The sequence below is a fragment of the Mastigoproctus giganteus genome, chromosome 10 (assembly GCF_048544385.1).
Source record: "Mastigoproctus giganteus isolate SK-2022 chromosome 10, ASM4854438v1, whole genome shotgun sequence".
Classification (NCBI taxonomy): domain Eukaryota; kingdom Metazoa; phylum Arthropoda; class Arachnida; order Uropygi; family Thelyphonidae; genus Mastigoproctus; species Mastigoproctus giganteus.
In genome coordinates this window covers 47312181-47338139 of record NC_143584.1, presented here as the reverse complement: position 1 = coordinate 47338139, position 25959 = coordinate 47312181, and the positions used below count along the sequence as shown (strand labels likewise).

General features: G+C 35.3%; 1 protein-coding gene across 1 annotated transcript in view; it reads right to left on the bottom strand.

Moving 5' to 3' along the window:
• RpL12 (ribosomal protein L12) overlaps positions 1–25959 on the bottom strand; it is a 45215-nt gene that overhangs the window by 740 nt on the left and 18516 nt on the right. The window contains exons 3-4 of the mRNA XM_090382511.1: positions 18077–18257; positions 13969–14168 (exon numbers count right to left, since the gene is read on the bottom strand). Of these exons, the coding sequence (XP_090238637.1) occupies positions 13969–14168; positions 18077–18257 (381 nt within the window). The remainder of the gene's footprint in view (positions 1–13968; positions 14169–18076; positions 18258–25959) is intronic.

Here is a 25959-nt window from a genome sequence, read left to right as displayed (position 1 = left end):
AAAGAGTTACATTTTATTTTTTAAAATATTTTTTAAGTGGAGAAATCTTAATCTAAATTTCTTTTACATTTAAACTAATATTACAATATTGCAAATGCAGCATTTTTTATAATTTTATCGAAAAGATACTTCATCCGTACTAGTTTCTTTGTCGGGATCTGTTGTGTTGTGTTTGCTTTCTATAATTTAACAAATACCTAAGTAATCGTTTTTTTTTTTTATTTTATAATTTTAATTTCAACTATAGAATTTATATAGAAAATGTCGCTTTCAATACCAATCAAGAAAAGAAAAGTTGATAACGAGGGAAGAAAATTCCAAGAAAAGTGGGAGCTGAACTATTTTTGTATGGAAGTGAACAGTAAAATTACATGCTTAATTTGTAAGGAAAATATTTCCTTACAAATTAATAAAAATATTAATTTGTAAGGAAAACATTAAGCAGCATTAACTCTAATCATAAGGAACAATATTCGGGCTTTGAAGGAAAAATAAGAAGAAAAATTAAAAACAATGAAGAAAACACTTCATAGTCAACATTTACAAAATTCATGAAACCTAATGAATCTGTAGTAAGAGCAAGTTACGAAATAAGCTATTTGTTAGCAAAACATTCAAAATCATTCACGGATGGTTCGTTAATTAAAGAATGTATGATAAAAGCAGCTGAAATAGTCTATCCTGAAAAAGTGCAATCATTTCGCAATATTTCATTATCAAGAAATACAGTGGTAGAGAGAATTAGCGAAATGGCAGATAACATCAGTTCACAACTACAGGATATATCTACAGAAGTCTTGTTCTTTTCAATTGCGACTGATGAAAGTACAGATATACGAGATGTTGCTGTATTTTTTCGTGGTTGCGATAATAACATGAGGATCACTAAAGAATTGTTGGAAGTTATCCCTCTTCTTGGAACTACGACTGGCGAAGTTATTTTTGCTGCTGTGTGGAGCATTTTAGAAAATGCGTAAGCTTCCACTCGACACACTTGTGTCTGTAACAACTGACGGTGCTAAATCAATGACAGGTGAAAATCGAGGATTTGTGTCAAAATTAATTAGAAAATTACAAGCTGAGTACCCAGATAAACCGAAAACCATGGCTGTCCACTGCCTTATTCATCAACAAGTTCTGTGTCTAAAAATATTAAAAATGGACGATATATTGAAAACAATAACAAAAACAATCAACTTTATTCTAGTGAGAGCACTGAACCATCGGCAATTTACTTCTCTTCTTAAAGATTTAGAATCTGAGTCCGACGATCTTTCTTATTATACAGAAGTTTGATGGTTATCATGCCACAAAGTTTTAAAGAGATTTTATATGCTTTTGGAGGAAATAAGTTTGTCTTGAAATGAAAATGTATCAGTTATAAAAAATCCTTTGTGGATTAAGGATTTGGCATTTTTAATTGATATTACAAGCCACCTCAATAATCTTAATATTTCATTGCAAGGTAAAAATAAGTTAATAATACACATGTACGATGCAATAGCAAGTTCCGTACAAAAACTAATGTTTAAAAATCATTTTAAAAAAGATGTTTTGACCCATTTTCCTACTTGTGACAGTTAAAAACACAAAATCAAAATTGAATTGATGGCTGGAACAACGTTGGATGTGACTATTTTGGCAAAGTCTTTTTTTTGTGGAATAACATTGGTTGTGACTTGCTGAATCAAAATGTGTAAAGTTTTAGTTCTCAAACTCACCGGTAGATAGTGATAAATCGGTTTAAAGAGCGCATGTCTCGATTTCAGGTTGTGGAGCAACGTTGGATGTGTAACAGTGAGCCAGAGGTTACAATTCATTTTGGTTTCAGTTCTGTCAAGTTTGTTGCTAAAATGCAGGTATCTAATAGTGATTTAGACAGTATTAACAATCGTAAACGGGTGTTGAACATTGCGGAGTGGAAAGACAAAAAGCGTAAATGTTTGAAAGACAGTGGTAAAAGTTACGTGAATCGGCGTACGGGAAAAGTTGTTCCAGATAAAAAGCCACCATCCAGTCCTCGAGGTTGTTTACCAAAGTGCAAGAAGTCAGGGTGCAGTGACCTCACCCTTCCATGGGTCCTTGATTTATTCAGACAGTTTCACGAGGTAAGTTACAATGAACAAAGCCTTTTGCTGCTCAAGTTAATTACCTTACGAGAGCCAAAAAGAAGACGTCCAAATAAAACAGATTCGACTTCAACACGATTGGCTGGTTTTGATTATAGTCTCAATGGGAAGCCTGTTTGCCAGAAGACATTTTGCAACGCATTTACTATTTCCCTGAGACGAGTACAGATATTACAACAAAAAATGAAAGACGGGGAGGTTGCACCGAAAGATAAAAGGGGATTGCATTTCGGCCGTCCACATGCTGTTGATGCAGCTGTAAACTCAAATATCAGAGAGCATATTGCTTCTTTCCCAACTGAAGTTAGTCACTACAGTAGAAATGCTTCATCGAAACTTTTTTTGAGCCCTGACTTAAACTTAACTAAAATGTATCGCCTATTTCAAGAAAAGTACCCTGACAGTCCTGCAAATTCCACAAAGTACAGAAAAATTTTCAAAAGAGAGTTCAATTTGCGATTTGGTGCACCGCGGTCAGATACTTGCAAACAGTGCGATAAAAACTGTGCCCGCCTGATCCTAGCTCACAACGAAGAAGAGCGGAATAAGATTGAACAAGAAAGTCTTATTCATCACAAGAAGGCTGACCAAGCATATAAAACCCTTGCCAATGATTCAAAAAATGCGAATTTCGTCACACTTTGCATTGACTTACAACAGATTTTATTTACGCCCATGTTAACGCACTCTGATATTTACTATCAGCGCCAATATTCGACGTACAACTTGTGCATCCACAATATGACAGAAAATCAGGCTAACATGCTCTTATGGCATGAAAGCTTAGCCAAGCGTGGATCTAAAGAAATTGGATCGTGCATATTAAAATATGTGACCTCATCATACGAGCCTCTACCCATTGGCCAAGAAAGAAAACTGATTGTGTGGTCTGACCGCTGCACAGGTCAGAATAACAACTGGAACATCATTAAGTTGTACCGGTACTTGATATCATTACGTTACTTCACTGAGATACATCAAAAATTTTTAATCACGGGGCACAGTTTTTTGCCCTGTGACAGGGACTTTGCACTTATTGAGCGTGCTAAAAAAAAGGCCAAACCTCTTGTCCCTTCAGACTGGAAGTCAGTCATTGCAAATGCCAAGATAAACAGACCTTTCATGATCACTGAAATGAGCCAGGCCGACTTCAAAGATCTCAACTATATTGCCCCCAGAAAAATCAAGACAGAAATGAAGATCACTCAGTACGTGTGGTTGAAGATGACTGCAGATGACCCAGTTACTCTCAACTTAAGAGAGACACACAACACGTTGAGGCCATGGCACCATGACCCTGTTTTCCCAGCGAAACCGAAGGTGATTAAGTACTGTGAACTACCACTATTATACTCAGCCCCTCTTCCAATCTCAAAAGCGAAAAAGAAAGATCTTATGGACATGACAAAATACCTAATGGACCCTACACACCGCGAGTTTTATGAAAATATTCCAAGTGCATGAGAATATCCGATTTTAATGTTTGGATCTGATGTGTGTGCTATTTCTGATTTTTAATTTTTTAAATTTCATTTCACTTGATTCGATGTTTTTTTATCGAATTCTAATGTAAGTGTTCAATGTAATTGTGGACAATATTAAACTTTCCTCTGTGTTTTTATTAAAAATTTCAAAAAAAAAAATTCTATTTCTTTTTTTTCCCTTTGTTGGAAAACGTTTATTACAATGGAACAACGTTGGATGTGAGATTTCCTTGACAACTATGTAGCTTTTATTGTGTTCCCATTAAATTGGCTCTCCTGTAAAATTTGCAATTTGTAACATCCAACGTTGTTCCAGCCACCAATACAATTGCTCTTTCTCACAATATTGTGACAAAATTGAGGAAATCAAAAAACGAATTCGATAAGCATTTTAATGAGTTAGAAGATATGTTTTCTCTTTTTGTTGGACCTTTTTCATTTGAAATCGAAAAAGCTCCCACTTTGATTCAACTGGAATTAATTGATTTCCAAAACGATTCATTTTTGAAAGACAAATGTTGAGAAGTAGGAATTACAAAAATATATTCTTACTTAGGTGAAAAATACCGGGAAATTAAAAAGTTGATGCGCAAATTATGTGCTACTTTGGGAGTACATACTTATACGAGCAATTATTTTCATGTATGAAATTAAATAAAACAGTGTATATATCGAGATTGACAGATAAACATCTTTCCGACATACTGAAAATTGTATGTTCCCAGTCTTTGACTCCTGATGTTGAAAAACTAGTAGGGGGTAAACGCTGGCGGGTTTCCGGGAAAACAAATTAGTTATTTTCATAAATATATTGAATATTTAATTTTTAAATAAAAATAATATAACAATTATACAATAAACCCCCGCTATTCGCGCTCGCTGATTTAACCTAAAAAAAATGTGAATTTTTTAAAGTGCAGTGAACATTTTTCGCCATAAAAAAAAACATGGGCATGGCTAAAATTATCTTTCCCGGTCAAAACAGTGCTCACTGGGTGCGGGGAGAGGGGTGACAAAATCGCGAGCGTGGATGTTTCTCGCTAATCCTTGTTCAGTATGTGTTATGCGCTTGTCGTGGAAGGTTTTGTCATTTGCTTTTAATTTATCTGCTTATAAATTGAATAAATTTATAAAGTTAAAAATTGATATGCTTACAAAAGTGATAAATCTACCGTGATAAATTTGCAGTGTAAAACAGACTTTTTCGAGTGTGTTAACGGAAGTGACTTTATTGTGGACAAGTTCTTTCTAACCTGTACAAAAATATGGCTACGAATAACAAGGGAAATGTGAAAAAAAATCAAAGAAGGTGATGACAGTAGCAAATAAAATTGAGTTATTAGACAAAATTTCTAATGGTGAAAGTGCCTCCTCAGTGGAAAAACATAAAATCGATGAGTCAACTGTACGATCAATCAAGAAATCGGAAGAAAAAATCCATAATGTCCGTGAAAACACGCTAATTGCTTCAAAAATTTGCTCTGTAACTTGTGACGTTAAATTAGAAAAAATGGAAAAGGCTTTAAATCTGTGGATAGAAGACCAAACTCAAAATAAAATTCTGTTAAGCTCACTCATCATTCGTGAAAAGGCAAACTCCTTTATCAACACTTTAGCGAAACTGGTGATAGCACTGGAGGGATAAGTTTTTTAGATAGCAAAGGCACTGGTTTGAAAGATTTGTTTGAACTTCCTAATAAATATTACATTTAATATTAAATTGTTTCTTATTTTCATTTCGATGCCATATGCTTGCATTCCTAATGGTCATATTATGAAGGTACATATAATACATACATAGACAAAATTTTAGAAAATATAAGTTTTTCTTATATATTTCATACTTTGGAACGGAACCCCTTTGTTACTATGGGAGCCATAACTCGGTATTCGCGTTTTCGGTATTCGTGGCATTTCCCACGAATAGCGGGGGTTTACTGTATATACTAAAACCAAAGGAGCGCAAGGCAGCCAAAGTAACACACTTCTATTAGTTACAATTTATTAGGAAACGTTTCGGAAATTGTTATTGTTACAAAATCCATCTTCAGTCTTTGTAGCAATTTCCAAAACGTTTCCTAATAAATTGTAACTAATAGAGGTGTATTACTTTGGCTGCCTTGCGCTCCTTTGGTTACTAGTTCATCAACAGCCACTTTACTCCCATTTCTTCACTATACATACTAAATTCTAAATTACTTTTATTCTGTAGATCTGAATAAAAATTTAAATGTTAATTACATATGAGTTTTAATTATCCTGATTATGCTACAGAATCCTGAATCAATATATAATATTTAAGAAAATTTTATGTGGCCCGCAAAAATCATACCATCACACAAAATGGCCCGCGACAGAAACGAGTTTGACACACCTGTAAATTGCAATGTTTGGTGGCTAGACATTACCTGGAAACTTTCCACTCTAGCTTTTTTTCCTTCATGGATGGAGTATACCCATTTGCAAATAAGTAATTCTGCCAACAAGTTAATGTGCAATACCCACAATTATACAGAGCTGGTTCCAGAATCATGAGTGAATTCAGTCTACCGCAGCGACCTCCTCAATCACCATATCTCAATTCAGTTGAGCACCTCTGCAATGAGGTGGAATGAGAGTTGTAGATAGATCTTGTTGTTAATGTTGACTCAACTGCTATTTACAATTGTAGAAAGCAGTCGAGTTAACATCGACCAGCATCCCTGTGACACCTTGTTGAATGCATGGCACAATGAATCCAGGGTGCTCTGGGGGCTAAAGGAGGAATCTACTTACTATTAGGCAGGTGTATTTAATCAAATAGCCACTCTGCAGATCAGTAGCATTTCAAAACCACTATGTGCTACAGGAGTTCGACTTCCCCATAGATCCTCTAGTATGCACCTAGCTCATAAGCAATATTTTTTAATTACCAACTTGCATTCAAAATTCAAGCAGATCAACCTCAGTGCTAACCGTTCCATGCAATTTCTTGACACTTAAATTTAAGAAACCTGTTGAGTAAAAACAAAATGTGATTTCATGCGACTTACAGCTGGCTAAAAGTAAGGAAAATTTTAAATTAGATAATGTTCTTCACATGTGTCACTGGCAAAAGTAACTCAGCATCTTTGAACTACTGCATGGCTAAACATGTGCACTATAGATTACTGTTCATTTACACATGTTTAGTAAGGGCTAGTTCTGTAAATATCAGGAAGAAGTTTAAATCATTTTTATTTATTTATGCTAAGGTGCCTAAGCTCAGTAAAGAGTTGCAGTATCTATCAATCAGTATTAGGCAACTTAGAGAATGTATTTCAAACAAATACCAGATAAATACACTGGGGTCCCCTAATATTCAAGCAATCCAAAATTATGCATGTGACTGATTTTTTTTTGTGTAGCTGGGGGATTAAATTGTGTGGTTTAAAATTATTTGAACAAGATTAATTTTTTTTACAAATCACTATTAGTATATAAAATTTTAGAATCACTGACACCAAGCAGATTAACATTATGAGTATGAGGTAAGATTATACTGTTAAGATTATACTGTTCCACTTGACCAATGTACAACATTCAGACTGAATGTGCAGTTTGTGAAGTGGCCTTGTTTCTTTTGCATGAAGTCTGACCCAACAAGACAAAAAAAATCTTGTCTGGAATTCATTCATGCAGATTTGGTCCCAAAGGCAACAAGCTACTGGAATAAAAATTCTCACCCGATTAATATGTATACTTCAGCAGAGCAATCTTTTAATTCAGCATTATTCTTCTTCCATGGTTGCCTCAGTATCTCTGAAACCCTTCATGAATGAAAATTGTCTGATGAGAAAATATCTGCCTTTAAAATTTCTTTCTGTGTAGCGATGGTGTGCATAGTTGGGTCAAAGGCTCTTAAAGAATAACGAAAATTTCATTACGGAAATATTTCCATTGGTGGCAGTATGCCTAGTAGTGCAATTAAGAAATATGGTGAATAATGGTATGGCAGGTGCAGAAGGGTAATATTAAAAGCTTCTGAACAATAGTTTAATCCCTCTATTACACTGCTACTTGAGGATGTGACACATTACTATTAGCCATGTAGTGCAAGGAAGCCTGAGGCTTCCTTGCACTACATGGCTAAGAGAGAGAGAAAGAAAGTGAGAGAGTCGGAAGTAGAAGGGAATCACCAAGAAAGAGAAGAATGATGATATCCAGCTCAGGGTGTGCCAAGCCCATACTCACCAGATGTGAGATTTTGGGAAAGGGTGTCTGTATGGAGCAGTTCAAGGGTATTGTGAACAGGTGATCTTGAGGTAAAAGATGAAAGTGTTTCATTGTGTTGGAAAAATATTCTGTTTTTCCCAAAAAAAAAAAAAAAAAAAAACAGACAAAGGAAGAAGAGTGAGGTTTAAAGAATAATACCATGATTGGGTCACATTTAAATTAGATAGGGGGAGATACGTAAATATGTGCAAACCCTTCTGGGGTTTGCGCATAAGCTTGTGTATAAAAAATTAATACAGGGGGCAATTGTAACTTGAAATCAATTCAATAAATAAATGAGAAGGAAATAAATAAGGTGCTCACACCAAAAGAGGGGTCTGTGGTGGTTGTTGTTCAGAGGGGTTGCAGACTTCCAGTGGTAGTCTGGGTTCGGTTCGAGTCCAGTTATATAGTGAAGGTTTCTGCCAGGCATGTTCCTGTGCTAGAAGTTAATCCGGAAGTTGAATAACAAGCTAGTCAGATAGTGCCCTGGCTTCCACTACTGCTGTGATAATTTCCTTCAGCATTAACAGTGAACTGTTTTCGAAATCCCGAAATAAGACAGTACTGGAAGAGCTACAGCAGAGATCAACTAGGAAGAGAGAGACATCACCGCACTCCGTGAAAGGAACCTGCACAAAGGAATCCCACAGTGAAAGAGAAGGAAGGTAAGTCTTCTGAACTGTGTTGCTTTGGAAATGGTACTTAAAGTGGGAGATTTCAGAGTAAGGTTGAAGTAACACGAGAAATAAGGAAATGTTCAGTATTGAGTTGGTTTATTGGTTGAAGTTGTAAAGAAAATTGATATTGCTAAATTAAGAGAGATTACACGGAATTGTTAGCATTAAGTTAGCGACTTATGGATTGCTATTGTGAAGAGAATTGATATTGGTGATTAAGATTGAATTAGTTTAGATTTTGAAGCTGTAGAGAGAGAGTAGAGATTGTTAATTGAGAGAAATTTTATGGAAATGACAGCATGTGTTAGCCGATTAAATGAGAAAAATTAATAGATTAGATAAATGAACACCAGTTATGTATTTTAAGTAAATTTGTATGATAAATGACTTTTGTTTTATATTTGTCATTGCTCTTGAGAAACTGATAGCTCACATATAATATATACACTCATGCGTCGGGAGGGGGGGGAGAATATCCCTTAGCTCCTGGAAATTTATTTTTAATGCAGCCAGGTAGCTTGTGGGGCTTAGTGCTTGAGGGGAGCTGCTATATGAAAATCATAGCAATGGTCACTGATGGCAATACTAAGGTACAGGGAAATAAAAATTAAAAAATAAATAAATAACCCCCTCCCACAACTTAGATTTGGTTCCCTCACCAAGCTTAACCGTTAGTCTTTCTTTCGTTAATACGGATGTAGTGCCACAAAAAGTCAAAAAGGAAATATATATATATTTTTTTTTGAAGGAAATAAGGTTTTTTTGAAGATGAGGGAATAAGGGGGAGGGCGTAAACTGCAACTCTTCTACAACTATCTCAGTACAATAGCACCAACCAGCTCAATTCAAAAGATCGTTTTCTGCCGCTAATTAAATATGTACCAAAATTAGATCCAGTTTAAACGATAACACTGAGTTTCTTAAGAACTCACTTTATTTGGACAGATAGTGTGGATGCTTATTATTTTTTTTTTTTTTGTTTTTAGTATGTTTCATAATTTTTTGCTAGAATATTTATTATTGCAATAAAAGTTTGATTTAAAACGCGAATTCAAGTAATTACTTGTTTTTCCTTACTTTACTGCAATAATTGTCATCAAAATTTATTGCGAAAATTTTTTTTTGGAATACCAGTACCGTAAGCCCTACTTGTGAGATGATCTGATTAAGGTTTAAGGTCTTGAATGGTTTGAGCAGACTCAATGCTGATGAGATTCTTCCTCTTGCTCAGATTACTCACCTGAGGGGCCAAATTCAAACTGAGGAAGGACAGTTGTAGAATAGGGGTCACATCTGGTGAGTATGGGCTTAGCACACTCATTGTCCTAAGCTGAATATCACCTCTTTCTTCGTGATTCCCTTCTCTCTCTCTCAGGGTAACTCAATTTTTTTTTTTTTTTGCGTGATGCAGCAAAAGCCTTAGGCTTCCTTGCACCATATGGCTATTAATGATAATAGATGAGCAGAAATTTGCCTCTGGCCAGCAGGTCATTGATTGTTGGAATTAACTTCCATCTGCCTTAGTGAAAAATTTGGTTGATGCTATATAAAGTTTGCTTTCTTGCATCATATGCTTATGTAAGGGATGCAAGAATATTTGCTGATGCTATCGGGGCAGTGGGTCGGAAAATTGCTAGCTATTCAGACTAAAAGATTAACAGTAGCTGCAATAGAGGTGCAAGTGATTCTTGTAATGCTTCTAGATTGGAGGGCAGGGTGCTGGGGGTTTTCAGGGACTGGTGGGAGTCATCATGGAACAAATAAATACATGGGCTGTGTTAGGTTATCTAAGGATAAGAACAGGTGCATATTTACATGCATGTACACCAATGAAAGGACTATAGTAAATAAATATGAAGTGCTGGTCAAGACATCGAAGGCAGATATTGTTGGGATATCCGAGACATGGTGTCACACAGATATAAGCAGTGCAGAATTGGAATTTGGGGAGTATAATGTGTACAGGAAGGAAGGATGGGTTATGGAGTTAGTTAAGAAACAAAATCTAAGGAACTGCATCCAGTTGACAGGGTGGACAGTGCAGTGTTGAGTCAGCTTGGTGGTACACAAAATTGGGAAAGAAAAATTGAGTGGGAGTGTGTTACAGGCCTAATGACACTAATGAGTATAATGAACAACTGTACAGAGAAAAGTGAGCCAGTAAGTCACTCTCTCTAATAATGGGGGATTTAACTTCCCAGACATTAAGTGAAACTTGTGGGTTGGTCATTCGTACACTAGCAAGACTTTTATAGATTTATTGGATGATTGTTTTCTACAGCAACACGTTACAGAGGCACCAGAAAGAGTAATACTCTTGATCTGGTTATCAGCAGTGATTATTTGTGCATTAAGAATTTGCAGATAAAGTAACCACTGGGTGGCAGTGATCACAGTGTATTGATTTGGAAATTACTTAACGATATTACTACCATCAGGAGTAAATGAAAGAATTTTTGCTTCTGTAAAGGTGACTACAGTGGTTGCAAGAGTTTAAATTGTATACAGTGGGACCAACTAATGATGTTACCAGCAACAAATTCTAAATGGGAAGCATTCAAGGATGTAATCATGAAGCTACTAGGATTAACAAACCAATTAAGAAATATTGTTCAGGGTTTAGTCCTAAATGGATGTTACGTGAACTAATGAGACTTGTGACAAAGAAGAAAAATGCATGGGATGCATATAAATTATCAGGCAACACAGAAGCCTATAATAAATATAAGCTAGTCTGTAATCAAATCATAAAGGAAGTTAGGCAAGGAGGGAAGATTAGAAGAAATCTTCAGCAAAGGATGCTAAGAAAAACAACAAGGACTTCTTTAGTTATATAAATTCTAGAAGGAAGGGGATGAATTAGATTGGTCCACTTATTATCGATGGTTTGACTGTTGATGATCCTGCTCAGAGCTGACAATCTGAATGAGTATTTCACATCTACAGTCACACATGAGGAGTTAAGGGAGAAAAATGCCAGAAGTTTATCAAACTGTAAAAGGGTGTTTGATGAATTTGTAATAGTTGAGAGCAAAGTGGAGGAGAGAGTTGAAGTTAAACATAAGAAAGGCACCTGGGGTGGATGGGATCTATCCAGTTATATTAAAGGAGATGGCAAAGGAAGTAAGCAAACCCTTAGCCATAATTATGAGAGCATCCTTGGACTCAGGGGAAGTCCCCACAGACTGGAAATGTGCAAATGTATCCCTAGTTCAAAGGATCTAAGGGTGACACGAGAAATTACACACCAGTTAGTTTAACATCTGTTCCGGGAAAAATAATGGAGTCACTGGTTAAAGATGCATTGCAGGATCGTCTAGATAAGACTGCAGTAGTAATTCAGAAAAAGCATGGGTTTGTTAAGGGAAAGTCTTGTCTGACAAATTTGATCAGATATTATGATGCGGTTACAAAGGAAATGGATGCAAAAAATAATTTTGATATCACATACTTGGATTTCAGTAAAGCTTTTGACACTGTTGTGCATGGAAGACAATCATACAAATTGGAGCAGAATGGTATTAAGGTTAAGTTGCTACAATAGATAAAAGGGTGGTTGAGTGAGAGATACGACAGAGGATAGTAATCAATGGATGCTGCTCTTTGTGGACTAATGTTATTAATGGAATCCCACAGGGTTCAGTGTTGGACCCACTGTTCTTTTGTATATTTATCAACAATATTGATAAAGGTATATCAGGCTCAATGTTGAAGTTTGAAGATGATACGAAGGTTGGCAGGGTTGCTAATGATAGTGTGCTACTGCAACAGGATCTAGAAAATTTGGGCAGAGGGGCTAAGTGGCAACTGAAGTTTAACATTGACAAATGCAAAGTACTGCATATGGGTAGAAGTAACCCCACAGTAAATATCAACTGTGTGGTACTATACTTAGGTTGGTAGAAAATGAAAAAGACCTGGGAGTAATTGTGTAGTCAGATATGAAATTTTCTGAGAAGTGCAGACAGGCTGCCAGAGCAGGTCACTAGGTATTGTCAATGATATACAGGAAGTTTGCTAGTAGGGAAAAGGAGGTGATTATCCCCAGGCCATGCCTTGAGTACGGCATACAGGTCTGTCTGGAGGCCTCATTTTAGGAAGGATGTAGATTTGCTTGAATGAGTACAGAGAAGAGTAACAAGATTGGTGAGAGGAACAAAGAAGCCTTATCAAGAAAGGCTTCTTAAGTTCTGCAAATTGCAGTCTAGAGACTAAGCATCTGTCAAATGATCTGGCTGAGGTGTATAAGGCCTTGAATGCGTTGAGCATGCTCAATTCCAATGGGATTCATCCTCTTGCTCAGATTATGAACCTGAGGAGGCATAAATTGAAATTTAGGAAAGACAGTTGTAGAATAGATGTGTGGCAATTTGCCTTTAGCCAGCAGGTTGTTAATTGCTGGAACAAACTTCCATCTATAGTTGTGGAAGTTTATAGCTTAAATAAATTCAAGGAGGAACTGGATAAACATTTAGAGGGAATCAATGTGTGAATTTTTTTTTTTTCTTTGGCTGATGCTACATAAACTTGCTTTCTTGCATCACATGCCTCTACTACTAATGCTAACAAGTATTCCAAACTTGAGGCTAAAAGTATTGTACCTGAGAATCAAGTACAATACAATCAAATACAACTGAAAACTATACAACTGGATTTAAGTAGTTCTATATAATTTTCCAGTGAACTGGAATTGAAGTAATGCCTGCTGAAATATTAATTCACCTCAACAAAACTGTCAAGTATTGGTAAGCGCGCACGCACAGAGAGAGAGAGAGAGAGAGAGAGAGAGTGTACAGCTTGACCTTTTCAACCAGTCGTTGAAAGTGAACAGCTAGGAATGACACAACAAACATAACATATCTAAATGTCGTTGAAAATGCTTTGTGTACTCCCTTTACTAACACCCAAATCCTGCATGTTTTCTGAGCATAATCTGTCTTCAATGACAATAACAGTTCAGAATAGAAATGACTACTATTCTGATAGTAACATTTGTTGATGTTGGTAAATATTCTGGAACAGATCATCTACCAACATGTTCTGTGCTCTTCCACTTTTGACCTATTTATGAAAGGGCAATGCCATCTAAATACAATGGATCTGAGTGCAACAATCCCCCACAGGCATTTTTGCAAAAGTTTTAATATTTCCATTGATATTTTGTTCAGAAGGGCAGATTTTCACATTGGCCTGCTGTTTGTGCATTATTTTCCTTATGGTATGTTTATCCTTGTTCAAAGTTTGATGCTAGTTTTCAGAAACTGTGGACCTACAGATTTAAAAAATAAATAAAATAATGTTAGAAATGAATCTGATAGATTTAAAGTATACTTTCATTAATAATCCTTCAACATTTTGTATAAAACCAGGCCCAATCTTCTTTAATAACTCTCATATAAAAAAAAAAAAAAAAAAGAAGAAAGCATAGACAAAGGTACTTACATCTGGAGCTTCTAGTTCTCCATCATTTATTTTTTCTATCATGTCATGTGGGTGACAACCATCTATTGTGCATCCAACAGACTGACAAGTTCCAAGAATTTCTTTCACTGTCCCTTCCAGCTGGCGGGCCATGGAACGAGGCCTCATGGTTCGTGCAATGGTGATGATATCATCAAATGACAAATTGCCACTGTGTTTCACTGCAAATAATCAAATTTTAATCTTCAAAACTGAGATATATAGTGGAAAAAAAAAAAAAAAATTTTTTAATTTCCTATATCAAATTAATACTTTATTTCATGTACATCTCAATCAGTGTGCAAAGTCCACATAATAGACCTGACCATGGTTCAGAGAGGCAGTTATTATCTCACTGCAGTGTTCCAACAAGTAAAATGTCCTGTCAGATATGTTGCAATGAGAATGCTTTCAGAAATTAATCTACACTAAACTTCATTGTTAAAGAATGTTGTACTGCCATATTTTCATATGGCAACAATTCTTCAACGTAAGCAAATGTAAATAAAAAACATACAGAATAACATTTCAAAAATAATTTTATTAAAACTAATAAAGCAACTTTCCTTGCCTTAATAAAAATAGCAAATTAAGGTAGCTTTCAAATTTCTAGTGTTTCCACGGTTAATGCAATGGCGATGATATCATCAAATGACAAATTGCCACTGTGTTTCACTGCAAATAATCAAATTTTAATCTTCAAAACTGAGATATATAGTGGAAAAAAAAAAAAAAAAAAAAAATTTTTTTAATTTCCTATATCAAATTAATACTTTATTTCATGTACATCTCAATCAGTGTGCAAAGTCCACATAATAGACCTGACCATGGTTCAGAGAGGCAGTTATTATCTCACTGCAGTGTTCCAACAAGTAAAATGTCCTGTCAGATATGTTGCAATGAGAATGCTTTCAGAAATTAATCTACACTAAACTTCATTGTTAAAGAATGTTGTACTGCCATATTTTCATATGGCAACAATTCTTCAACGTAAGCAAATGTAAATAAAAAACATACAGAATAACATTTCAAAAATAATTTTATTAAAACTAATAAAGCAACTTTCCTTGCCTTAATAAAAATAGCAAATTAAGGTAGCTTTCAAATTTCTAGTGTTTCCACGGTTAATGCAATGGCGATGATATCATCAAATGACAAATTGCCACTACGTTTCACTGCAAAACAATCAAGTTTTAATCTTCGAAACTGAGGGAAAAAAAAAACTGTCAAAAATTTCCTGAGTTAATACTTTATATCATGTACATCTCAATCAGTGTGCAAAGTCCATATAATAGACCTGACCATGGTTCAGAGAGGCAGTTATTATCTCACTGCAGTGTTCCAACAAGTAAAATGTCCTGTCAGATATATTGCAATGAGAATGCTTTCAGAAATTAATCTACACTACACTTCATTGTTGAAGAACGTTGAACTGTCATATTTTTTTTTATGGTAACACATCATAATTCTTCAACATAAGCAATAAAAAATTTAAAAAAACGTAAATAAAAAAATTCAGAATAACATTTCAAAAATAATTCTATTAAAGCAAGTTTCCTTGCCTTGATAAAAATGGCAAATGTAAATTAAGGCAGCTTTCAAATTTCTAGTATTTACTTTTCTGTAAGTAAAACTTTTTTTTTTTGGTGGGGGGAGGGCCTTATACAGAAGACCAATAAATGAATTGCAGAATTTCATTATATAAGCTAGGGATTTCCAATCTCTATCCTAACAAGACAATTAGCAACCATGAGGGCTCATGGGTTCACGTCATCCTTTCACAAGCTTTAAGATTTTCATATTATGGCATATACAGGGAATTTTTAAAGTTACCAAACCAATACAGTTACACATGTGGGAATAACATGATTTGGTTGGAGCATAGACCCAATGAGGCAACAATATCATATACAGGATATTTAAAGTGCCATCATTCTAAGCTACACATTTTCAAGACTGATGATGTTTTCAGCAGCAGCATGTCCTTGACAATATTGGTATTTAACTCTGTAATTTGTCCTTTAGTTCAAATGAGTGTACATAGTTTACATATGCCCACTCTAACATCTCCAGATGGGGGAAGTGGTGTCATGAAAACCAAGAACCAGTGATTTTATTAACTTCTACAAAGGAAGGGTTTTAATATTCTTCCATCTTGCATTTTAAGCAGAATCTCTTATATTACAGAAATACTACAGGAACCAGGGGCCCTATCTTTCTTTGGGTCCAGGGATGGTCAAATTATGGCTTTCAAATGAACTGCAGCAAAAAAAAAAAACATTAGTAAACACTTCAAACTTGAAGTTCAAGAAATCAAAATATCACATTAAAGAGAAATCTTTAGCTAGATATGCTTATTAATACTATACCAAATTTTCACAATTCTTATTTAAAATATTAAGAATCTTTTAGTTGGTTGTGGTAGACATTTCTGAATAGATAATGCATTAATTTAGATCAATATGAGAAATTAGCAGCTACATGTAAAATTCAACTACATAAGTACTAAACGCCGTATGATCAACTGCAATAAGTTGATCGTATGACATTTATATGAACTACTGACATGCAAGCCAAGACCAATGCTACAGTGAAGAGTGCTGTATTACTTGGAAACAGCCTATACATCACTTTAGGACAGATGGAAAAATCTGCATGATAATAGTTGTGAAATAGGTCAAAATAATGACAGTGAAGTTTGTTTAAACCAACAAACTTAACTGTTATAAGGAAACACAGCTTTGGTCTTAGGAATTCACAATAGAAAGTCTGCTGGCCATTAAAACTACATCCACAATTTAACAAATTTATTCATAAAATTACATGAGTTTATTAAATATTTGAATTCATAACATTTATTAGATCATATCAGTATGCAAACCTCAACAACACAGCAATAGTAGAATGCACCAATGCTTTTTCCCCCTCTATGTATTAAATACACTTAGGCAAAGTTTGCCATGAATGTTGTCGTATACTACTGACCAGTTCATTCATCAACCTGTTTTAACATTTGTAATACTGTTTCTTTACTCAACTCTCACTGGTAATTTTATTTTATAATTGTGAATGACAAGGTGGCTTTTATTAATTTATTGACAGGGAGAATGGTGTTTTGGCTCATACTTTGACTATCTGCAATGAGGAGTTACACTTCATGCATTTACTTCCTTTGAAAATAAATCTTTAACCTGGCAGTGATGGCCCTACACCTGATGGGTGCCTCTTTAAAGAAATATTCATGGGTTAACAGTTAATCAATCTTATTTTTCCTCCCTTCCTCTAATTATATTCAAAAACTTTTATAGTAGTAGCTCCCAATTTTTTTTAAAATAGTTTTCACGAGTAATTTATTGAGTACCTTGCTTGCTACGATCTTTGCAACTAAAAGAAAACAACTATGGTCTCAATTTTTTTTAAAAAAGATGTTTTTGCATAAACAAAGATGAGAAAATGAAACAATATTCATTAACGATGGCTACTAAGGGTAAGACAGGAAGGTACTGAGAACTTAAGACCCACAGCTGCAAATACCAACTGGATGTGCAGTTAAATATGATGGATGACTGAAGGAGTTTCTGACATGAAAACCGAAGTGACATTACTAAATTCAACCCCCAAAGATACTTTCAAAAGGTCCCATGTCTTTTTTTCCTTTTGCATTTAATTATTCCCGTGTCTTTTTTTCTTTTGCATTTAATTACTAAGTCAATTATTTGATAATGGTTTTCGGTCATCCACTGGTCTGCAAATCATAGGTTACTGATTACTGAAGCAATAAACAGAAAAAGGAGAAAGGTAACTCTAAAAACTCAAATTCTCGATACCTGACCAGGAAAATTACTTATAACATAAAATATAAATCAAAACATCACTCACATTTAGTGGAGAGTGTATATTAATTAATGGAAATTGTACTCAAAATATGAAGGTAAATAAAAATGATTTAGCTGATGTATTAATGAAATAAATTAGATGTGTTCTTATCTATATGGAAGAATCATCAACATACTGACAGCAAAATTTTTTACAGGAAAAAAAAAAGGTAAAATGCACTAATAAACACAAATAGGAAAACAAATACACATACCATGTTTTACTTTTTTCCTGTCCCTAGGAGGTTCCTTTAGAGCTCGAATAATAAGCGAAGCAGCACTTGGAACTACTTCAATTTGTGCTTGTCGGTTCTGTATGATAAGTTTAACAGTAATCTTTAATCCTTTCCAATCAGCTGTTGCCTTAGCAATGTCATCACCAACTTTCTTTGGAGACTAAAAATAATAGAACAAACAAGAATACAGATCTCTGATGCCATTTTTTTATCACAGGCAGGATTAATAAAAAGAATGGTATGTTTCAAATTCAGTAAGTGTGTGTACCGATTCAACATATTTCAAAAGAAAAATTTTCAATGCCAAAAATTTGTTGGTTGTTTAGGGCTTCTTGGTGCATCCACTACTTAAGTCATAGTGGGCCAGTAGTTCATAAGCGTTTCTTTTTTTTTTTTAATATACTGTCTCTATAAATTTACACATTGTGCAAACCAACTTCAGTCTTGACTGAGGAAACATTTCTAAATTCCTCTAGTCCCTGAAAAGGATTCAACCCATCTCTCCCCAAATGAGTGACATCACAGCAAACTCACTACTCTTGGTGAGGACACATGGTCAGATTTTTAACACAGCAGTGGCAGCACTGCACCTCTAAAGTGCAGCACAAAAACAATGTTCAAGTAGAAATTTTTGGTTCACAGTTAATCACTGAAACTTTCTTGTTCCTTCCTAAATATAGATAAGTTTTACTAGAGCAGTTTTGAAGTGGAATTTTATGATTTTTACAAAGTAATTAAGTGATTGCATGAGAGCACCTGTCAGGTGCGGCACTATATATATAGGCAAGTGAAAATTCAAATATATAAAACACTGAATCTTATCCCATACCAATTAATTTCTGATACATACATTCCTGAATTTTCTCCAAACAGGCTACTGGTTCACAGGCGCCAGCACTGGACAGATCTATCATAGAAAAGCTTAAAAAAGGATAACTGCCGAACTCACCAAATCTGATCATTTTATGCTTGAAAGTTTACAGAACTAAAGCTCACCCTGTATTTATTATAGTATAGTAAAATGTCAGTATAACTAAAGCCTGAGTAAAGAAATATTCAGTATAATAAAACTGCTTTCTGTCCCATTGCAATATTTTTATGTAAAAATATTTCATTTTAACAAATATCACTGGCAAAAATATCAGTTTAACACAGGAAAAATTCATCCTGTTATTAAAAAAAAAATAACCATTAGAGATACAGTAATACCCCGAAGTTACGCGATAGGTGGGTCCGACAAAAATCGCTTAAGTTGAATTTGCGTAAGTCGGGATACAACTTTGCATATAAATACATATAAATTTTGTTTAATTGGGACGGACCAAGGACTAACAAAAACACTAGTTTAGAGGAAAAATATTTAATAAAATTGCAGTTCTTTATATATATATTAATACAAAATATGTATTAAAAAAATAAATGAGTTACGTAAAAAAGTTATTTCAATGTCGATGGCTTCATAAAATCTAACAAATTCGTCTGACAACACAGCGCCTTTTTTTCACGCAGAATTTGTTCGTAGCAAGCTAATAATTTTTTTATTCCTTGCTTTGTAGCTATAAAGCGTTCTTTGTTGGAGTCTGTTTTCTAAAATTTTTAAGCCCTTTTCAATTGAGCTGAGACCTTCTGTCAAGCTTGCAATTGTCATGTGCTTTTCTGGTGGAACTGGGTCTGAAGTGTCGGATACTTCAGTGACGTTTTGCTCACGCATCTCTATGAGATCATTCATTATCAGCTCCTGACTATGTGAATCCAACAGCTCGTTGACATCATCACCATTGACTTCCAAATCTAATTGCCTGGCAAGATTAACAACTTCTATCACATGAGCAACATGATCAGTTTCTGGCGTTGTTTTCGTCTCGGTTTTGAAAAAAAAAAAATGGACAAAGTTACTTCCAGACACCATTCAATGTTTTTTTGTGAATTTCATCCCAAGATTCTTCAATGATTCTTACGGCATCTAAAACATTGAATTTTTTCCAAACGTCTTTAACAGATATCTCACTATTTTGTGTCATTGCTTCATTCAGACGTGCAAACGAACGCCTCGTGTAGTAAGCCTCGAATGTTTTGATGGCTCCCTGGTCCATCGGTTGAAGAAAGCTGGTTGTGTTTGGAGGCAAAAACACAACTTTCACAAGTGGGTCGAAATTAATTAGGGTGGCAGGAGGGTGACCGGGTGCATTGTCAATAAGAAGCATCACTTTAAATGGAATCTGTTTAGACTTGCAATAACGTTCGACTTCGGGTATGAAGTGGTGACCAAACCAGTCCTCAAAAATGGAAGCTGTCACCCAAGCTTTATGATTTGACTTCCAAATCACTTGTAAGCTAATTTTAGATATACACCAAACGAAAAAATCAAGAACCACGTAACTCCGAGTTCGCGTAAGTTGGGGTATTACTGTACTTTTTTTGATCTTCAGAAAGTGTTCAAAAAAAAAAAAAAAAAAAACCTACATTAAAAAATCTAACACAGAAATTGCAACAAAACTTTCACTTCTACACTATATCACTGTATAGTGTTGGATCTCACAGATCACAAAAGAAAGTACCAGTATACTTCCTAAATCCAAGCCAACTGAAACTAAGTGATACGATAACAAAAATAAAAAAGAAGAGAGGAAGATAACATTCAAAATTACCAGCAAAACCCTGCATAAAATGAGTAATCAGCAAAAATATAAATGCATGTCTGTCAAACCCAGTTACTGCAGGGTTAAATTCAACAGCTTTGTGTCACCACATATAAGTACTAAGCCATTTGGCAATTTCCAAATGGCATAGTAGTCATCTATTCAAAAATTACTTTTTCATAACTTGATTTTATGCATCAAATGATTCTGATGTTAAATATAAATTAACAGCTCCTCTCACCATACACACATGCTAAGAAAACAGATGTCAGGATGGGAACCAAACCAAGTCTGGCACTGAAGGCATCCATTCCCTTTAATATAACTCTATAAGAATTCACATCTTCACAATAAAGAACAAAGATGTGCCAAAAAAAGGAGGGTACTAATTACATTTATAAGCTATTGAATGAACATATAGCACTCCTCTTGTTGCAAATTATATAAAAGTTATATATACTAAACAGTCAAGTGGTGCCTGCTTAGTATTTTGTGTCAAATGACATTTTTATTAGCAAATGGTGTTGCAATAACTTCCAAGTTCTTTGATCTACTAAGGATCAGGAACCATCTGTTGATTGACCGGTGTCTGACTATTAACACATACAATGGATGTATTATTGCTGGTAATTAGAGGAAACTGCAGTGAGAGCCACTGTTCTATGTCAAAGCAAGCTGGCCTATGAAGTTCCACTACAATATACATTGGGTGTATTCTATAGCCAATTTCCCCATTTCACTTAATGCAAAACCAAAGCTTCTGGAAGGGAGACCATGCAACCCTCAAAGTAACCTGGCCACAGTGCAAAAGACACCAATAAAAATTCCTTCCATATACAGTCCTTTTCCACATAGTATGGAAGATCAGTAATCATAATGCTGTGCTGCCCATGAGGGTATGCTATAAGATACTAATACTTGGGTTGTCTGTGACAGTATAGTGGTTTTACACTTTTCATTCATTTATGTAAGCCCTGATTTTTTTGTGATAACTGCTTGTTGAGAGCTGCTAAGTGGAATTTTTTATTACTTAAAAATTACTGGCTAACTTTAAAATTAGTGCAGTTGTTTGTGTTTATCTGATAAAGTTCTATACTTGGTCTTTGAAATTGCTTAAAAAAAGTCAGTCATTGTTCTTGCTCATTGTTATTGTATCAACATAGGAGCAATTTTCTATGTAAAGTTCCGTAAAAGTAAAATTAATATTAGCTTTTTTGGCCATAAACAATAAATTTATAGCAATAAAAACATGATTTTTATGTAACGGTACCACAGCATATAATGTAACTTAAAATAGTATAGTTTGTACTGCCATCAAATAAGCTGGGATTAATGTAGCATTATTATATTTGTATCTCTGTAAGTTTCATTTGTAATTTTTAAATTAAATTTACACTGATATCATGCCTCAGACTACAGTAACAAAGCAAAGAGCACAAAGTGATGAGAATAATTTGGCTCGGGGAGAGCCACTGGTGGCAGCTCTCCTATAAATCACCATTATTTTGTGCTGTTTGATGCCTCTTTGAAAAGCTACATTTAGCCAGATATGATACAGCCCAAGAGGATGATATATTTGTATACATTCATTGTAAAGAGCATTAATTAAGTGTTCTGATAGGCTTATACAAAGGGTACTAGGAAAGTTTTGCAATATGATGCAACAATGAATCACAGGAAGCTGCTTGTTGCTGCATGTTGAGACATGTTCATATGTGCATAGCAGCCGCCGCGCCAAATCGATGGGCTCAGTTATTCATTAGTAGTGAGAGTGTAAAGTGCTTGCGATGGCATCGTGGTCACGAAATGAGATAAGGACAGTTTTGCGGTATAATTTCGTGCGTTGTTTAACCATAAACCAGTGCTTAGAAGAAATGACTCTTGCACTAGATGATGATTGTCCACATCGTACAACGATATTCAGGTGGTATAGAGAATTCCAAAGGGGAAATTTCACTCTGGAGGATTCTGAGAGGCCGGGAAGGCCACGAACGTCAGTTACGGAGGAAAATGTTACTGCTGTGAGGAAAATGCTTGACAAAAACAGGCGAGTGACCTACCAACAGATAGAGGATACTTTGGGCCTAAATGCACCAGCAATTCGTTCGATTCTGCAAGATCATTTGCACGTGAAGAAACTTTGTTCTCTCTGGGTGCCGCATCAACTGACTGAAGAGCAGATGACACGACGTGTGACTTGGTGCCGGGAGATGTTAAAAAATTTGATAAGGGACAATCTCGGTATGTGAACAACATCGTGACAGGTGACGAGACTTGGCTGTACTATTACGATCTGCCGACCAAGGCTCAAAACAAAGTTTAGGTCTTTGATGATGACGACACACCCATAATTGTCAGAAAATCCCGATCTGTAAAGAAGAAAATGATAGCTGTATTTTTCAAATCGAGTGGAATTGTGGAACGTGTCGTTTTGGACACGCAGAAGACAGTCACAGCTAAGTGGTATACTGAACAATGCCTGCCTAAAGTCATTGGATCTATGAAGAACCTGGGGCCAAAGTCAAGAATGGACACCTGGTACCTCCATCACGATAATGCTGCAGCTCACCGCGCCAAAGCCTGCACCAAATATTTGACCACGACAGGACTGAAACTTCTCGAGCACCCTCCCTACAGTCCAGACCTTGCTCCCTGTGACTTTGCACTGTTCCCGCATGTGAAAATGAAGCTAAAAGGGAGGCGGTTTTCCAGTGATGAGGACCTTCTACGGGCTTGGGACAACGAGTGTGCTTTACTCCCTAGTGAAACTTGGCAGAACTGGTTTAAAGATTGGTTTCGGAGAATGGAGAGGTGTGTTGAATGTAGAGGAAATTACTTTGAAAAAATTAAATAAACAAAGCTGTACTGCAAAACTTTCCTAGTACCCTTTGTATAAGTCTTGAAGAACAGGGTTGATACCCTCAAAGGAACAGGAAATGAAGGATTCAAGCACTCAGCTGCCCTGCTCAATGACAAAGCCCATGCTTGCTCGAGCCTAATATCCAACAAAAATCTTTGGTCCCTTAGGTAGTAGCTATAGTCAGTGACTCTAGTGTTGTGGAAACAGTGAAATATATCGAGCAAGGACAGGTGGAATAGGACCAAGATATGTCTGCCAGGGGCTAAAGTTAACATAGAGTAGTTATCTTTTGGGGGGGGGGGGTGATTTTGTTACACATATTGGTAAATTAAGATTAAGTTAAATTACTAATTAAATTAAGAACAGGAGATCAGAAATTGCATAACATGTTAAATAACATTGTTTACTCAATTGCAGGCCTGGCCAAGGTAGCAACATAAAAAGTGAACTAAAATGGCAGAAATCTGTGATGAAATAAGCTAGACTAACTCTACTACAAGGGCTATACTAGATGGGCACTTACAGCACCAGTGTCAGCTGGCATTGTAAATTCCTCCAAAACAGCACACTACACATAGCATTTCTAATGTCAGATCGTTTCAAACTAGAAGGGGCGTTTCTAACGTTTCATTGAATACCACCAGCAACTCACCTTTTCTATTCTGTTGTAAGATGGATGTATTGTACATTTATGTATACAGTTGATTGAGACTAGAAAGAGAAAATGGTGGATTCATCCAGCAAATTCAAATAGGTTAAAAACAGGACAGTTTTATATTACGTTTGAAATACATAGGAAGTTTCCCCAAAATTTTATTTTACAGAATGCTGATACAGAATTTTGAACTTCTAATGTTAATTAGTGAAAAGATCACAAAATTTGATACAGCAATGTGGAAATCAATACAAATTACTGTTTCACTGCAATAGATATTGGCCTATGGATGCGATGGTGATTCCAATATTTCTAAAAATTCAAATTTTGGAAGAAGATTGCTAATGAAAACTTATTCACCATTAAATAGGGCTCTCCCTGGTACTAAGGAGCCGGCAATGCCATTTGTTTTTGTAAAGGACGAAGCTTTTTGGACTGGCTGAAAATTTAATACAACCATACCAATCAAAAATTTTGAGCGAAGAATTTTCAATTATAGATTAACTCGAGCAAGGTGACTTGTAGAATGCACGTCTGGAATAGTGAGCAATAAGTTGCACATTTTTCACTCTAGCATATTACTGAATCCCCATTCTGCTACCAAGGTAATAAAAAATTATTGCATATTGCATAATTTTGTGAGAAGGGATGGATATGTTTTTGAAGACATTAACTTGTGAGATGGAAGAGGGAATGGAAATGACAGCAGTTGGAGGGTGGTCTTCGGGTGTGTCAATAAGGGATTCTTTTTCTACATATTTCAATGCTGTCAGTACCCTATCATGGTAAAATACTATAATATAAGTACAATAAAATTTATCCTATTTTTTTAAATAAATATTAGTATTCAGTAGAAATTAAATTCTGAAAAATAAGAAACTATGTACAACAAATTTGAATTAAATGTATATGGCAATCAAAAGATTTTTTAAAATTATTTAATACTTTCCCTTACATATAATAAATTTCATTAAAACCCTTTGTTAGTCCTCTGGGGTAATCCTTTAATGCTATGTTGTACAAGGCAAGCCTCCTTTCCACCTCACAAATAAATTATTGGTGTCAAACATAGTCTTCTCCAAATAATAACAAACGAATGAAGGCCAACCACCCCATGCACAAGGAGAATTTCTCTGCGGGCAATATAAATACCAAGTCACTGGCGCTTTCAATGCCTCTTACAGCATCAGTTCCAATGCCACACTTTAAACACCCATCTAGTACAGCCCTAAGGGTTTTTTTTTTTTTTTTTTTTTAGTATTTTAGTCAAGAAACTACTTTCTCTCAGTAGCAAAACAACACATGAATAAAAACATTACTTTCTTTTTCTTCTTCCTACACCTTTGTTGAAGGTGACTAAACCAAAATGGCTGCTCTACTTGCATACCAAGTCATTTTTTGTGCAATAAGCATAGCACATACCCATCCACCACTTCCCAACCTTCCCCCTTCTGACTTCCTTCTCTGTAGGCTTTTGAAAAAAAAAACTGACAAGGAACCAGTTCAACGATACAGTTATGATAAATTACGATACAGAAAAATGTTCCTGGATTTTACAAGAGGCACGATGATTGCACCCCATGTCAGAAATAGGGTGCAATAACACAAGTGCCCATGTATGGTGATGACTGTTGAAAAGTAGTGAACTATTGCGTATTCATTTTGGTCATCTTATTATTCTATGATTAAGTAACGTTTTTAAGTAAGG